Below are 14,937 nucleotides of genomic sequence, written 5' to 3'. Positions count from 1 at the left end.
ATGCTTCAATGTTGCCAGTGATGTTGTTGTGGTTGACATGTCGGCCGTCACTTGGTTTCTCCTATTAACTTTTTGAGAGTATTATCGATTGTAAGAATTGCCCTTCTGCTTATTGTTTTCAATCATTTAGTATTAACTTATTGGGATTTAATTTAAATAAACATTTCTATCTATAACGCATGCGCAGTTTTTTTTACATCTGACAAGAACATCAATTTATTATTAAGATTACAGCCAACAAGATGGTGATTGAAAAGATATACGCGATGCCAACGACCAATATAAGTTTGAGCGACCGGTTCACAATCTTGCAAAACGTCAGACCTGTCTCGATCGGTCAGAGACGTAGATACGGTTCGAAGATGCATAGCGATCTTGAGTTGGATCATAAACAGAGGCGTATAGTCGAGAGGCTTGCCTTAAAAACGATAACACAAGCCGCATCAGCCCTACAAAAAGTAAATTGTTTTTTTCAAAAAAATTGTTGAAAAAGAATATTATTATATTTTTATCTTCAGCGTACGTTGAAGCAGAGATTGGGAACTCCAAATCGACCTGTGAAAGTTTTGAATAAGTATAAATTGTCTAAACCTTTAAAGAGAAAGAATATAGGTCAGCGTAGGTGAGCTATATAATTACAAATATATTATTGGTTTGGAAGAAGGCCATCACAATATTAATGAGATTTTTATATGAAATAACTAGAAGTATTTAATATTTTTATGTTAATGAGATTTGCAACTAATAATTTATATAGAAATAGCTAGATTGTGTTTGTTATAAATTGTTAGCTATAGATTTATAATAATTGAGTTAATGTGCATATTCAGGGTAAAAAACTAGTTTCTATCAAGTTGTTTCATATGAAGTCGCCGATTTTTTTAGTGAGATAAAACAATTTAATTTTTTTAAACAAAACGCGTTGTTTACTGAAATGTTTTTTGTCAACGATTTAACATTTTTAGAGGTTGTTACGTTGTCAAATGTTTTTATAATATCACTCTGATTATTGAGTTTTGTATTTTAAAAAATAAGTCTGATTGTTTAAAAAAGAAATAAAGAACAGACTTCAAAATGTTGCTATTTTTCCTTTTTGGTAAATTTATTTTACCTTTAATATGAACTTTACTGTTTATGGAATGTTGTGAAAATCGTCTTCTAGGCCAACAATATGTAGTATATGAGATTTTTATTTGTTTGATAATCAAATTCTTTTTATAGTTTGATAGATGCGAAACCACAAGTCACTCGTAATAATAGAAAAGCAAGACGTAATCGTCCAATAAAAAGAAAAGATCCGAGAAATAAGTTTGTATTTCATGTTCAATACTGAACAATGAGCTCACGATAAAAACATGTTAAATGACAATTTGATCTATATAAAAAATATCACCGGAATGAAATAAAAAATTATAGTGTTTTTGTGACTATGAAAATTAAATAGTTTATCCGTAACTAATACTAAAAATGCAATTGTAATTTTTCAATTGAATGTGATAATAAACAACCTAAATTTCTCAGGATGGCAATGATTAACATGTTCTTGTCGTTAGTCTTTTAAATATAATATACATACATGATTTGTGCTATTAATAATTATAAACAAAACATTTTAGAGTAAATAGAAATGATGGCTCTCAATTGAACAATCAGCAGAATGTGAATTTCACGCGCGGAAGAGGATCGAGGAGGCGCGGTTTGCTTAGGTTCATATCGTTGAGTTAATAGCTTTATATTGCACAATATAATGCATTAATTAAATCAATGATTATTAATTTAGGGGGCAAACTGGTGGTCAGACCATGACTGAAAATTTCGGCATGAGCAATGCCGAAATGAGAGGAAGAGGAAATAGCCGAGGAAGAGGTAGGATTCAATGATTTTATATTATAGTATGTATTAATAAATATAATTATTTTTAGGTATAAATCGTAGTTGGTTCGGTCGTAAAGCTACGCTGACGAAAGAAGAGCTTGACAAGCAGCTCGATGTTTACATGTCAGGAACAAAATTGCATTTAGATAAGGAACTGGACTCTTATATGAACGCTATGGATGTTGAATAAATTGTCGATTGACATGCAACCCTACTTATAATAATATTTTTCCAGTCTTAATATATTTTAAGATGCAAAACTAAGTCATGAATTATATTATACAAAGTCATTTAGGTGTACCTTCAGTTTATTTAATCTCCTAATAGTATACCTTTCTTTTAACAGTTAAGATTTAAGTATATAGATATGCAAATAATACAATGCATATTATATATCGTTAAAAATAATAATGTGAAATAGTAACCTGCTTATTAATGGCTAGTTTTTAAATTGTTTCCTATCATCAATAGATTGTCTATTTTAAAATCTGAAAATATAACAGAATACACCCATACCTCGCTATACGGCCGCTCTTTATACGGCATTTCGCTATAACGGCCCTCTTTAATTATGGCTTTTTCCTATTTCGAACAAGGAATAAACATCCTCCTTGAAAACGATCCTGACGTCGAACGTAGCGCTAAAGTTTCTCGAGGAATTAACTCAGCCATTAGCTGTTATTAATCACTGAAGAACGAAATAGACAAAAAGGCAAGACAAACATCGTTGGACAATTTTTTTAAGCCAGGCCCATCCTTACCAGCGAAAAATGAGGACGACAGTGATCTGCAGGTTACCATTTCTTCATCCTCTTCAGATTAAAGCCATTTTAAAAAAAAATATGTATGTATACATACACATATTTTATGAAACATGAAGTTGTTTAATTTTTGTTTATGGATTATTGTTGGTTTTTGGAGTCTGTTATTATTTTATGTACAAATGTATGTACTTGTTATGTATGTATTTTTGATTTAAATGAAATAAAAAGATAAAATGCAATTTAAATGATAAACCATGTTACATTTTTAACAAATTTGGAACCGATCCCATTGAATTTGTATGAATTTGTTTTAGAATAATTGATTCGTTATACGGCTTTTCGCTTAGCGGCCAAGTTTCGTGGAACGTATCTAAGCCGTAAAGCGAGGTATGGGTGTACATTTATGTCAAATATATAATTATTATCACATAAAATAATATGGCCAATATGATGTACTTTTAGATTTTAGAAAGATTAGTAATGAACTTTGCATGTTATTGTAGTATAAGTAATAAGCATTATATATTTTGATTCAAATACATTAATATGTCATATATTATTTATTTATCAACAGTGAATAAATAAAGTCAATGTTTATTCAAATTGGTTTTATATCATTCATTTTTATATTATCGAAATCCTTTTATTATTTCCTTATATAAAATGTATTCAATTTATAATATCTTATTAAAAAAATGTAGTGGTATTTTTTTTTTCCTTAAAATTCATACACATTTTTTTCTCAACTCATATTGCATTTAATTAGATTATGTGCTTTATGATAGTTTAATAACAAAACCCTCGAGAAAATAAATGCTTTTAAAGATAGATCATTTGACATTAGAATAGAAATAAAAACATAAAACAAGTTAAGACACCATATATTCTAAGGTTTTACCAAGAGATAATTACCACAAATTGGTTGTTTTCTAAAGTTGCAATAAAAAATGTAATTTTCCTATATTATTAATTATTTTCTATAATTTATTTAAGGCAATAATGAATGGTATGATTAATATGGATCATATTCATGTTCTCCAAATCTTAAAAAGGTAAGAATTACAGTCTAGCTTTACATCAAAGCAAATCCCCCCCTTAAATGACGTCCCTGACGTTTATTTTAGTCCTCAATATTTTGACAAATGTAGATTATTTGGGGTGGAACTAGAATCTTTGTTTTTGTCTAATACATATATTAATTTTTTTGTCCCATTGGAACATGCCTATTCGAATTATTCGTTTTTAAAAATCCTTTTATTTTTTTTATAATTTGAAAATTGTTGATAGGTAGCAATTATATGCTGGCAAAAAATAATCTTATTAAAATTGTTAGAATCTGAGTCAAAGTCGGACCATAAAATACAGTTGAGTCAGTAAAATTTTAAACGACCCCACAGCCCTGCTAGGATCAACTACTCTTGCTTTTTCAGGGGCTCTTAACCATAAGAATATTATTTTCAACTAATAACATGTAAAATATATTACACATTTTAAATCATAAAGAATTCCCAGGATGTCTCGATGCAGAATCCCCAATGGTCACGTAATTATAAATTATATTTTAAGTTTATAAATACAATCGTACCAAGCAAGTAGCTAGTAACAACGTACTTTATTTAAACTGTAATTTGAATACATTAATTATTATGTGTAAAGTAATAATTCAAACTTTTCATTAAATAAGCATTTTATTGAACAAACATTTTTCATACAAACAGTGCATAATAAGCAAATTTTTCAAATACAACTTTAAGGCACCTATTATTATTATTTTATATAACTATAGAGATGATTAAAGCATATCACAGTAAAACAGACTCATAAAATGCAACTTGTGAAAAAATAACGTAAAAAACTAATACAAAAATATGTTTCTATATCTATAATACAACATAACAAAAAAATCAATAAGCGAATCTCATATCTTCCTTGAATCCGATTTTATCTAAATTAGGAACACATGCAATGTTTATCATTGGTGGCGGACCGCACATGAGGACTAATACGTCATCGCCAGGCGGAAACATATGTTCGCTTAACATTTTCTCGTTAATATGTCCACCGCTGAAATTCCATTCTGTAACAATAAAAAAATTAATGTGTAATTCTAAATGGTATATATTGACTTTTTGGAAAAGCATCATATGCATACCAGCTGGCGGAGTATCCAAAGTGTACCACAGTTTGAATTGATCCGGATAATCCTTCTGCGTCTCTTCCAGCTCTTTCCTCAGCAGGATGTCTTTTTGAGTTTGATTCGCGAACAACAATCTCATTTCAGTACTATCGTCTTTGTCTTTGCATATGTGTCTTATTAACTGCAGCATCGGAGTGATTCCAGTCCCGCCTGCAATCATATTGAGCTTCCTCGCCACAATTCTGGTTGGTGGATCTTTGCGCAACTTTTTAATGGCGAACTTTCCGCTTCCTAAATACACGAGCCTTCCCGAAGGCCCTCTGAAATCGATCTTATCGCCAATCTTCAAGTCTTCCAAATACTGCGACATCTTACCGCCGTCCGGGAAGCGAGGATGAACATTTTTGAAGTAAACCTATTAAAATAAAGAGTGTAAATATATATTCAATTGTATGATTCTATTTAAAAATTGTACCTTGACGACGAGATCGACGAATCCTTCATCTTCATCGCTTGAAACTGGCGTGTAAGACCTTATCACAAGATCATCGCCGATTTGAGCAGATAAATGTATGTGTTGACCAATCGGTAAGCCTGAAATAATATATTATTGTCATATTATTTGCAAGAAAGTTATTTATTTATTTATTGGAAATCTTCCTTTGAAATATGATATGCATTAGTCCCATGCGATAAAACGGGATAAACACAATTCACAAATACTAAGTAGTAAGACACCAGACTGAAATCAAAAATAGATATCACTATGCACAACCTAGCTTGATTCTATTTTAATAATTCATAACGATATTCATTTGTGAGATAGATCTGTGGAGATTTTATCTGACTTATACCACTAGTCTATGGTAATGAAATTTTGCATTTAGCAATAGTTATAATTGCTAGATAGCGTTTATGACAGTCGATGTTGTCGCAACTTCACGTCATAATACTTGATAAGAGCGTCACATGCTAATTATGTCTTGTCACAAAAAACTGTACCTTTTAAGTCATAAAAATTATCAATGCGTTCTTTGTCTTTTTTGTTTCCATTGAAAACGAAATCCGCTATGGTTATTAGTGAATTCGAAGAACACATATTCAAAGTTTAATGACCTTAGTAACAAGTCTCGCATTACTAAATTCGATACAACAATTATGGGTGGTCCTGACAACTCTTCATATTTAGATATATATTTTTTTATAAAACATTTTTAAAGTATTTTTTGCAAAATGATGGACACATAATATAGCAACATACATACAAGCAAGTGGAGATAGAAATTGTATAGTCAAACAAAAAATACGATAAGAGTTTTCACTAAGAAAAAAAGGGTAAAAAGTCAAGTCTAAATTTGTATCCTATTATTAAATATGATGTATCGAATGTTGTATATCCAAAGACAAGACAATAATTGAATTTTAATACGGTTTTGGTCAGAATTTATATTAAATGGTCAGAATAAGATGGCCAGAATAAATTCTGATCATCTAATATTTATTCTGACCGCTTATATTCTGAACATTTAACATAAATTCTAACCAACTAATATAAATATTAGTTGGTCAAAATTTATATTAAATACGTCGTCGGACGACATCCGAAAAAATGTTTTAGATTATATCATACCATTTTATAATAAATTGTTTTTTTTTCAATTTTAGATTTGTATCATACATTTTATATTTTGTTGTCTTTTATACTATATATTTAAAAAAAAAAATACAGAATAAATACATATAAATGTATTTTTTAATATTACCGAAATACTGATGAACCCTATGGGATGATATACCATAACTAAAAAAGTATGAAGTAATTGCAAAAAAACAATCAGAATGTCTTTAAACAGCCTAAGTGTAAATGTTTTTTAAAAATCAACAAAATCTGAAACAAAAAGTTGTTCAGGCGTTAATAAAAGTTAAGCTGCTGGTAAAGAATATACACAATCCGGGACTCTGTTTTTATCTGCTACCTAATTACTAGCTTTTGCGTTCCCGAGTATTGTTTGAAGTACTACATGCAAAAACAGGAGTGTGTTGGACGACTCCCCAATAAGCACGGCTCTTCGGCTTTTTAACCATTTATCAGATAGTACTGATTTGTTATCAATCAATTACTCGCAGTTGGTGGACGCAATGTTATTATGACAAATGTTTTAGTATGTATTTTTTCTGGCATAGAATTTTGTGTTGAGTGTTTTTTAAACTGTAAATTTAAATAGCTTGAAGAGCTCTTTATTATCAAGTGTGTCTCATTAATTATAATACATTAATACCTAATACGTGCTGTTTCGACGGCAATTGGAATCTGTACTTCCTAGTATCGTGGCTGATTTCTTCCTTTTCGATCAACGGAAGAGCGTACTTCACAGAAGAGTCTTCCAAAGTGATCTTCTTCTTCTTGCCCGACTTGAACCAAGGCAAAAAGAACGACGCCATTACTACTGTGGCGATAACGCACCCGATGCCGACCGTCAAAGGAATGTTCTGCAAACACAAAGCGTTAATAAATCACTGACGAACTGTAGCTCGTTTGTTAATAAATTATCATATCGCTCTTGTATCATTATCGTAGAATGATAAGAACAAGCAAATAGATAATTAGCGACACAACATTAATCCATATTTGACTCAAATGTTAACCTAATAGGTTCACTCAGCTACCTAAATATACGATAATGAGTCACTTGCTAACAAAAACCGCGAACATTGCAAAGTTTGTATTGCAACTAAGTGCTTATGAATCATTATAACTTATTTATAGAATTTAATTGTTGATAAGTGAAAATAAAAATAAAACAATGATGTATTTTACATCACGATTATGTGCCTATGTGAGAGGAATTCTAAATCATAACGGAATATTTTTTTCAAGGTAAAATTAAAGTTATTAAAGATCAATGATCAGTCAAATACATACTAATCCGACGTCTGCAGAATCCATTACGTCGATTTGTATTTATAGTTTTGTTTATAATCGAATTTTACTTTAGTAAACCGATAGACGACGAGCTTCCACCTACACCGGCGAAGGCGGAATGACACGGGCAAGGTCCCATTTCGTATAATGTTGCCATAAAAAAACTTATAAATAAATAATAGTTAATTGATATTGTACCTATACACGCTACAACACAACAAATATAAAATATAATTTACACCATACACACGGTGATATTAATAGATAACTAATTACATTTTATATTATACATGTGAGTCTAGAAAGCAATATCGAGATATATCACATTAGACTTTTATTATATTAAAACTCAACAGGTTGTCATTTTGTTATTCCAAAATAATATTTAATAAAGAGTGATCAAACATTAGTTTCCAAACTTTTAAAAAATAAAACACACAAACTAAAGCATGAATGAATATTTCATTAATTATAAAAAAAATAAAAGCAATTAAATTTCCGCTTCTGGACATTTTGTAGCAGCCGATTCTTTTAATGTAATTTTCTATGACTTTTTTGTATATTTTAATAAAATATACTAAAAAATATTATTTTACTTGAATAAAATGCTACGCTCTGCTGCCGTGTAGCACATAATTTTATATCATTTGACTCTTAAGCTGTCATTTTACTTTTACATTTACGTTTGACCGCGTAGCCTGATTTTTAACATATTTTGCTGGGAAACTACTGTTTACATAAATGACGTTATGACCGTGCGTGTAGAAAAATGGGGTCGTGAATTTAAAAGCAAACTCAGTTTTTACAATAATATTTAAGAACAAATTCATTTTAATGTTAAATAAATATAATTATGTCAAGAAATGTCCAAAACAGTTCTTATGATTCGATTATATTGGAAGCTAAAGAAAGGTCGCCAACGAAAAGTTGTATTATTTTAGATAGTGGGGATAAGTACTAATTTTCTCAAAGTATATGAAAAAACTGCTAAATCTTAGGTTTCTCAATGAGTTTTTTAGAATGTATGTATTTGTATGCATACCAAGGTACAATGGCTTTCTCGCAGAAAGGTTTAAAAAATAATTGTTGAGCTTAGTAAGGAACTTCTTTTTTTATTAACAAAAGCGGATCTCCCCTTTTATTAATGAATAATGTGTTTTTCTTTTATAATTGGGGGATTTTTACACAAATTTTCGAGTTTCTTACTAGTAATGAAATATAATTTTCGATTAGCTTAAGATTTTCATCAAAAAATATATTCCAAACTTAAATAAGGATCAAAAGTACGATTAAATAGGAACTGTATTTGCTAAATCATAAGTTATCAAAAGAGATTTCAGTTTTTTCCATGGTGGGACTTATATGTCCAGTCAATGGTCGTTCTTTTAATATTTCAATTACATGAAAATGTATAGTATTTCATTAAATAACAAGCATTTTTCTAAGCAAATTCAAAATTCTGTTTAGAATCCACGTCAAAAGCAATAAAATTGGAAACGCTCAGTTATCTAGCGTTAATATTAAAACTTTTTATAACAACATTATGACTTAAAATAAATGAGAATCGAATTTAACACATCTAAACCGAATTTTGATCAATAGTAGAGCGCAAAAAACAATTATCCCTTCACAGAATTAAAAAATCAGGCGACACCATGGTAACACTGACGTGACGGCGGCGTAGGGCAGCACTTAGGGATCTCACATTAGTCAGTCCGTGAAGCTGACAATTAATTTATTGTTTTAATCTATAAAAAAAGTTTTTTTATTAATTCCTGCAATCACAAAAGTATCATCGAAGTATATACTATAAAAAGTAGCACTTTGTGACATATTAAACGGTTTTGTACGGGTTTTTTGATATGAGTGAGAAGGTTATTAATTTATTATTTTAATTATTAAGAAAAATTAATTTATTATTTTAATTATTAAGGACAATTAATTTATTATTTTAATTATTAAGAAAACTATTTTTTTTAATTCTGCAATTATGCTTGGATACGAACCTCAAGAGTCATGTCATGGCATATTCAGAAAAAAATTCCGCTTCAAACTATCGGTTTTGTACGGGTTTTTTCTCATAATCTACCAGGAGTATAGAATAGGTTAGGAGGTAGTGGAGCTAATAATTTATTTATTATTATATTTACTTGTTAATAGCTATCTGCTATGGAATAATAGTATCTATTTACATATACATAAAGCCTATTATTGCATAACCGCAGATCTCAACGGTTACGACCAATCAGAAAAAATAATTTAATTATTTTAAATTTCCATGGATACACATGATCTTAGAAAATGGTATCTATGTATCTATAATATGTTTTAAATTGAATAGCTTACAGTGAACAATCATAATATATAATTTAAATAGTTCACATAAAACAAAAAAAGATGGTCGATAACGCAATGACATCTGTTGATAAAGGTATTTTCAATTGATTTAACGATTTAATATACTTATTCGAATTACAAATAAACCAGATACGCGTTAACCGCGAACATTGTACACATAGTTAATACGTGGATTGACCAATCGAGTGTTTTTGTATGTATTATTGTGCTACAACATTCGACATCAGCCGTGAATACAGGTGTCATTAAAATAATTAAAATTAATTTTGACACTTCAGAAAAGGTACCAATTTATTGTCTTGTATAAATCGTGATAAGGTGTTAACGTTGGATATATTACTACAAGTTTAATTTTCATACATAACATTTAATTCGGATATAAATTTGTCTTGACTTAGCATTGGATAATTTTTTTAATATTTTTTTTGTATTCTCTAAAAAAATTAGAATTGAATCTATTAAAATTTAAGTTTTTAAGGTTTACGGTATAAAAGTATTTAAATATTTTAAAGCTGCTGAATCTGTCACAAATTTTACTATTTATTTTATTGCAGACATTTTCAGAATCTTCTATGAGTAATTAGTCTGTCGTGTATTGTTGTTTTACTTTTTTTTAAATATTTCCTCAATACCATCTCAGGAATAAAATCAGCAAAGCGATTTTATCGAATGTTTCTTCGGTAGTAATATTGCTGTTATTATTTGATTGGGATGTGTTGTAAAGTACATCGACACGTTTTAAAATTGAATAAAAAATATAAGAATACGTAAAACATAAAATATTTTTAAATCCAAGCATTTCTTATGTACTATTGTCGATTTATCCTTCTTCGTTTATGATCTTGTTAAAACATTCTAAAAGTTATATTTTATTATCTTTTATACAATTCACAATTCAATACAATTCAAAGTTCCATAGTGTTTCACAAACTTTCGGTACGTGTGTTTAACTAATTTCGCTCGTACCTAATTTGTTTAACAGTAATGCACAAACAATTCGATTTATGGAACAATTATTTTATATATTACTCATTTAAGCTGTCCTCTTTCGTAATCCACTCCCCGCGATAAAAGTATTTCATAACTCATTGCATATTTGGACACACGCCAAAAGCAATAAAATCATGTCGGCGCCGGCACAGTGGGAACGCTCGGTAACGACTATTTCCTTTATGCTTGTACTACACTCTCTGGAAGTTGTCCGAACCGAAGTTCAACTAAAGTTGGTCGAGGTCGTCGACTTCCGAGTAGCGGCCACAAAGCCACAAATTTCATATGCCGTCCGGACGGCGAGCGTGAACGACGTCTGTGCTGCGGCCGCTGGCATGTACAGCTGGCATATTTGTGCGCGATCGAAAAATGTGCCAAATAATCGCAATTTTTAAATTGTCATATTATTAAAATTACGCTACTGATAATTATAAAAGTTTGTGTGGACACACACCAATACAATACCAGTGAAAACTTTTCGGTCGTAAATATTCAATTTACGCAAAATCTTTGTCGGCTTTTGCAAAATGACATAAGGCATAAAATGATACTTCAGAATACGAACACCACATCTGTGACTATTCTAGAATTTGTCGCCATCGATTCTAAATAAGAATTCGTTATGGTGTGACATTTATATAAACCGATCTAGAAAAATACATAAGGATATTCGAAACGATTTTTTTATACAAAATCAATTACCACTAATTATTTTTTAATTATTTAATTTTATATGAAAAAAAATATAATAACGATATCTGTTAGAAGAATATACTATCAAAATATAATTAATCCCTTTTGGTGCCCTAAAATATTCAAAGATGTCAGTAAGAGTCTGTTGAAGTCCCCGATAAGCATGTGGTATTATATTGCGCTGCAGTGCTCGTCATACATGTTGACCATAGGACGCCTACGCGCATACTGAAATTGAACCGAGCTACTCGTTCTATCTCAGTTTACGAAAAACCATACCATTATCTCTCTCACTCTCGTCACTTAACACGCGAGAGAGCGAAAGGGGAAGTATCTCACCGCTTGCGCTCGAAAGAGCAGCTCCGACTTCAATCTCTTTGACTTCGGTCTGTTTGCCGACAATTTTCGGAAGCGCTCGAAGCTGGTCAAGTCGACCTAAATTACCCCCCCTTTACCTCCCATTCTCGGTAGCCTCGGAGAACTTCCGAGAGATTTTAGAGCAGGCAGAACTGAACTCGACCGAAGTAACCCCGAATTAACCCACTATATTCTCCGTCCTTGGCAAACCATGGCCTACTTCCAGAGAGTTTAGTGTAGGCATTACATTTTAATAAAAATGTACGTTAAAAATAATTATTTTGGAGAGCTATGGATTTTATTTCCAATTTCAAAGTCCGTAATATTTAAAAGTTTAATCAGCACTGCTTTTGGTGATTCCTAGTTGATTTAAACGCTCATGGTAATTTGCACCAATAATATAAATCGATAAACTGCAGAAAGCCACACACGTTACAATTTACTCGAAAATATATTTTTTACAACAATTATATGCTTTGTGGTTTTAGCTAATCTCGCATTTCAGATATCGATTTTTATTGTAGACGTCTCGTTCAACCACGTCATTGTTACGCAAGAATATTTGACCTATTACATATTTGAGTATGAGTAAATACTACGAGTCTGAATAATAATACCAGTACACGCATCGTTTGCTATGAAAAATGACCGTGAACGTTACTAGAACTATTTCAGTTGGTGATAGACATATACCGAAGCGAATCTTTTTTCAGATGTTACAATTTTAGAACGAAATTATATAATTTCTAAATAGAATTGTTATAAAAGTGTTGTGTGATAATAGATAGACAGCTAAATAGACAAGATAACAATATAGTTATCATTGTGTATAACTCATAAATATGCATTTATAAACAGATTAAACTTAATGATTATCAATTAATAAAATATATGTATTATTAAAAAATAAAATAGTAATAATAATTAAGAAATATAAATAATCACTTGAATCATAAATAGATATTTAATAACATGTTAGCTTAAAATGATCCAGTTCGATGCTCTTAAAAGTAACGAATGCTCGAAAACAGGTTAGTGCTCTTTACAAGGAAAAATCAGTACATAAAAATAGTATTCTTATAAGCTACTTGTGGAAATTTAATTATTTGATTGATTTTTTCGAATTAATTAATATATTGTTCACTTACGAGTGACATTTTGTCAGAAAAATGAGAAAAAACTGGAAACACGACAGTAGCCGACCGACGGTCGCACACTTCACTTTTAGAAAGGTTTGTTCGCAAATAAATATACAGTTCCCAGGCGTTTGTGAATCCGGTGTGTTCGTGAACGTCTAATTTACGTTTGAGAACATAGTGTATTCACATTTTAGTACATATAATAATTTATATATTATATTTATAAGTATATAAAAATGCAAGAAAACATAAAAAGGGTAATTTTATATATTGATATTAAAAACTGCAACTTTTATTTTATCATCTGCAATAATTTAACGATCACAATAATTAATTTACATTTGTAAGTGAAATATTTAAAAATAATAAGTAAAAACATACTCTAAAATACTTTCAGGTCGTCAGCACGTAATGAATATTTAAGGTTCACAATAGCCGTATGTATGTAATTAAAAAGGCAAAGTAGAAGCAGTAGATACAAATTGAACCCATGCAGTACTCTGAAATGAGATAAATACTGCAGTATGAAAGAGTTTCAAAAAGTTCGTAAAAATGACATATAGATGGCGTAGTGGCCTCTTAGGGTATAAAAAACCGCACTACTTATTCGTGTGAAATTTTTTATTTTAGAATCGAGAGACATCGCCGCCTTCGAAAAACATCAAAGAGCAGAATTTTTTTTATAATACATCATCAGCCAACAAACGCCGCTGATTATATATAGTTTTTATCAACTAATACCCATAATTCCACCGGAATCCTCTTGACGCATTTTTTGCAAAAAATGCAGATGTAAAATATAGATAATATATCAGAGTCAAATTTAAAATTGAAATCCGCCAGCCAAGTTTTCTCCTGTTCTGATTAATTTGTGTCGTAACTACTTTCGCGTAGTTACGAAACAAATTACGCGGCCCCGGAAAATGTATATGTTATATCATTAATACTGACCCACAGCAAGTGCATATATATATATGACAAGGTCAAGGTCGAGAGTGGCAGTTGCTGAAAATTCATGACTATGGCTGGAGTATCACAGTCGAATTATTGAGCAGTAAGTTATAATCGCAATGAATCCCGGGATTTAATATATCACTAATAATTAATATATTATTTATAAAACATATAAAAGCACAGTGATATAATAATTCCAGAGAATTATTATGTCACTGTGTGCTTTTATTCAATTATGATACATATTAATACTATTGATTTTTATTTAGCTGTAAGCCTACTTTATTCCAAAGATGTTTGATTTTTTATAATTACTATCTGCGTTGTCGTACAGACAGGTATGTCCAGAAACAAAATTGATTAAATGTTCTTCGTCGTGAGACGAAACTCCCTGTTTTTGATTTTTTCCGCAATAAGCACACTGTTTCTGTTCGATAGTAACGCGACTAGGGATTCCAATCCCGGGATCCCGAACAATTTTCAATACCCGATGAGTCCCGGGATTATAAAACATAATCCCGAATTTTTCGGATTGATTGATTTATCAAGCACAATCGAATTATTATTGACAACATCGTTATATTTCGTGTACAAACTTGCGCGAGTTGCACGTGTCATATGTGAATCTTTGAGGCTGTGAGTCTGAACGTGCTTTTTCAGCAGCAGGCTGCTTAGGAACCAAAATCAGATCAAGGCTAAATGATAAAACACTTGATGCTTTGATGTTACTTTGTGAGTTTTATTCAA

At 30.5% G+C, this 14,937-nt stretch overlaps 2 protein-coding genes across 5 annotated transcripts; one reads left to right on the top strand and one right to left on the bottom strand.

Annotated features, from left to right (window-relative positions):
- LOC148229863 (uncharacterized) lies at nt 1–3,242 on the top strand. Its single transcript, XM_088197984.1, has 7 exons — nt 1–90; nt 228–458; nt 519–622; nt 1,222–1,308; nt 1,617–1,706; nt 1,781–1,866; nt 1,923–3,242. The coding sequence occupies exons 2-7, from the start codon at nt 243–245 to the stop codon at nt 2,063–2,065; spliced, it is 726 nt and encodes a 241-aa protein (XP_088054110.1). The 5' UTR covers nt 1–90; nt 228–242; the 3' UTR covers nt 2,066–3,242.
- A 1,066-nt stretch (nt 3,243–4,308) lies between these two features.
- LOC148229862 (NADH-cytochrome b5 reductase 2) lies at nt 4,309–13,317 on the bottom strand. 4 transcript variants are annotated; one of them, XM_088197967.1, is made up of 5 exons: nt 13,246–13,317; nt 7,056–7,266; nt 5,252–5,370; nt 4,792–5,191; nt 4,309–4,716 (listed from the first exon to the last, which is right to left on the bottom strand). In XM_088197967.1, exons 1-5 carry the CDS (start codon nt 13,252–13,254, stop codon nt 4,544–4,546), a joined length of 912 nt encoding a protein of 303 aa, XP_088054093.1. In that variant the 5' UTR covers nt 13,255–13,317; the 3' UTR covers nt 4,309–4,543. The 4 variants fall into 4 exon arrangements, with proteins under 4 accessions (XP_088054093.1, XP_088054092.1, XP_088054091.1 ...); XM_088197966.1 differs by lacking the exon at nt 13,246–13,317 and adding an exon at nt 7,700–7,845; XM_088197965.1 differs by having other exon boundaries at nt 4,309–5,191.
- Between the last annotated feature and the right edge of the window lie 1,620 nt (nt 13,318–14,937).

Source organism: Plectrocnemia conspersa, unplaced genomic scaffold, assembly GCF_051122295.1.
Source record: "Plectrocnemia conspersa isolate PC_06_02 unplaced genomic scaffold, ASM5112229v1 ptg000011l, whole genome shotgun sequence".
NCBI lineage: Eukaryota > Metazoa > Arthropoda > Insecta > Trichoptera > Polycentropodidae > Plectrocnemia > Plectrocnemia conspersa.
This window is presented reverse-complemented; position numbering and strand designations above follow the sequence as displayed.

Coding starts and splice junctions, on each gene's coding strand:
- LOC148229862 (XM_088197963.1), bottom strand. CDS start 7,723: ATGGATTCTGCAGACGTCGGATTA. Junction 7,267..7,699: donor ATTCTGCAGACGTCGGATTA/GTATGTATTTGA, acceptor TTGTGTTTGCAG/AACATTCCTTTGACGGTCGG. Junction 5,371..7,055: donor GTCGAAACAGCACGTATTAG/GTATTAATGTAT, acceptor ATATTATTTCAG/GCTTACCGATTGGTCAACAC.
- LOC148229863 (XM_088197984.1), top strand. CDS start 243: ATGGTGATTGAAAAGATATACGCGATGCCAACGACCAATATAAGTTTG. Junction 623..1,221: donor AAGAATATAGGTCAGCGTAG/GTGAGCTATATA, acceptor TTCTTTTTATAG/TTTGATAGATGCGAAACCAC. Junction 1,707..1,780: donor AGGAGGCGCGGTTTGCTTAG/GTTCATATCGTT, acceptor TTATTAATTTAG/GGGGCAAACTGGTGGTCAGA.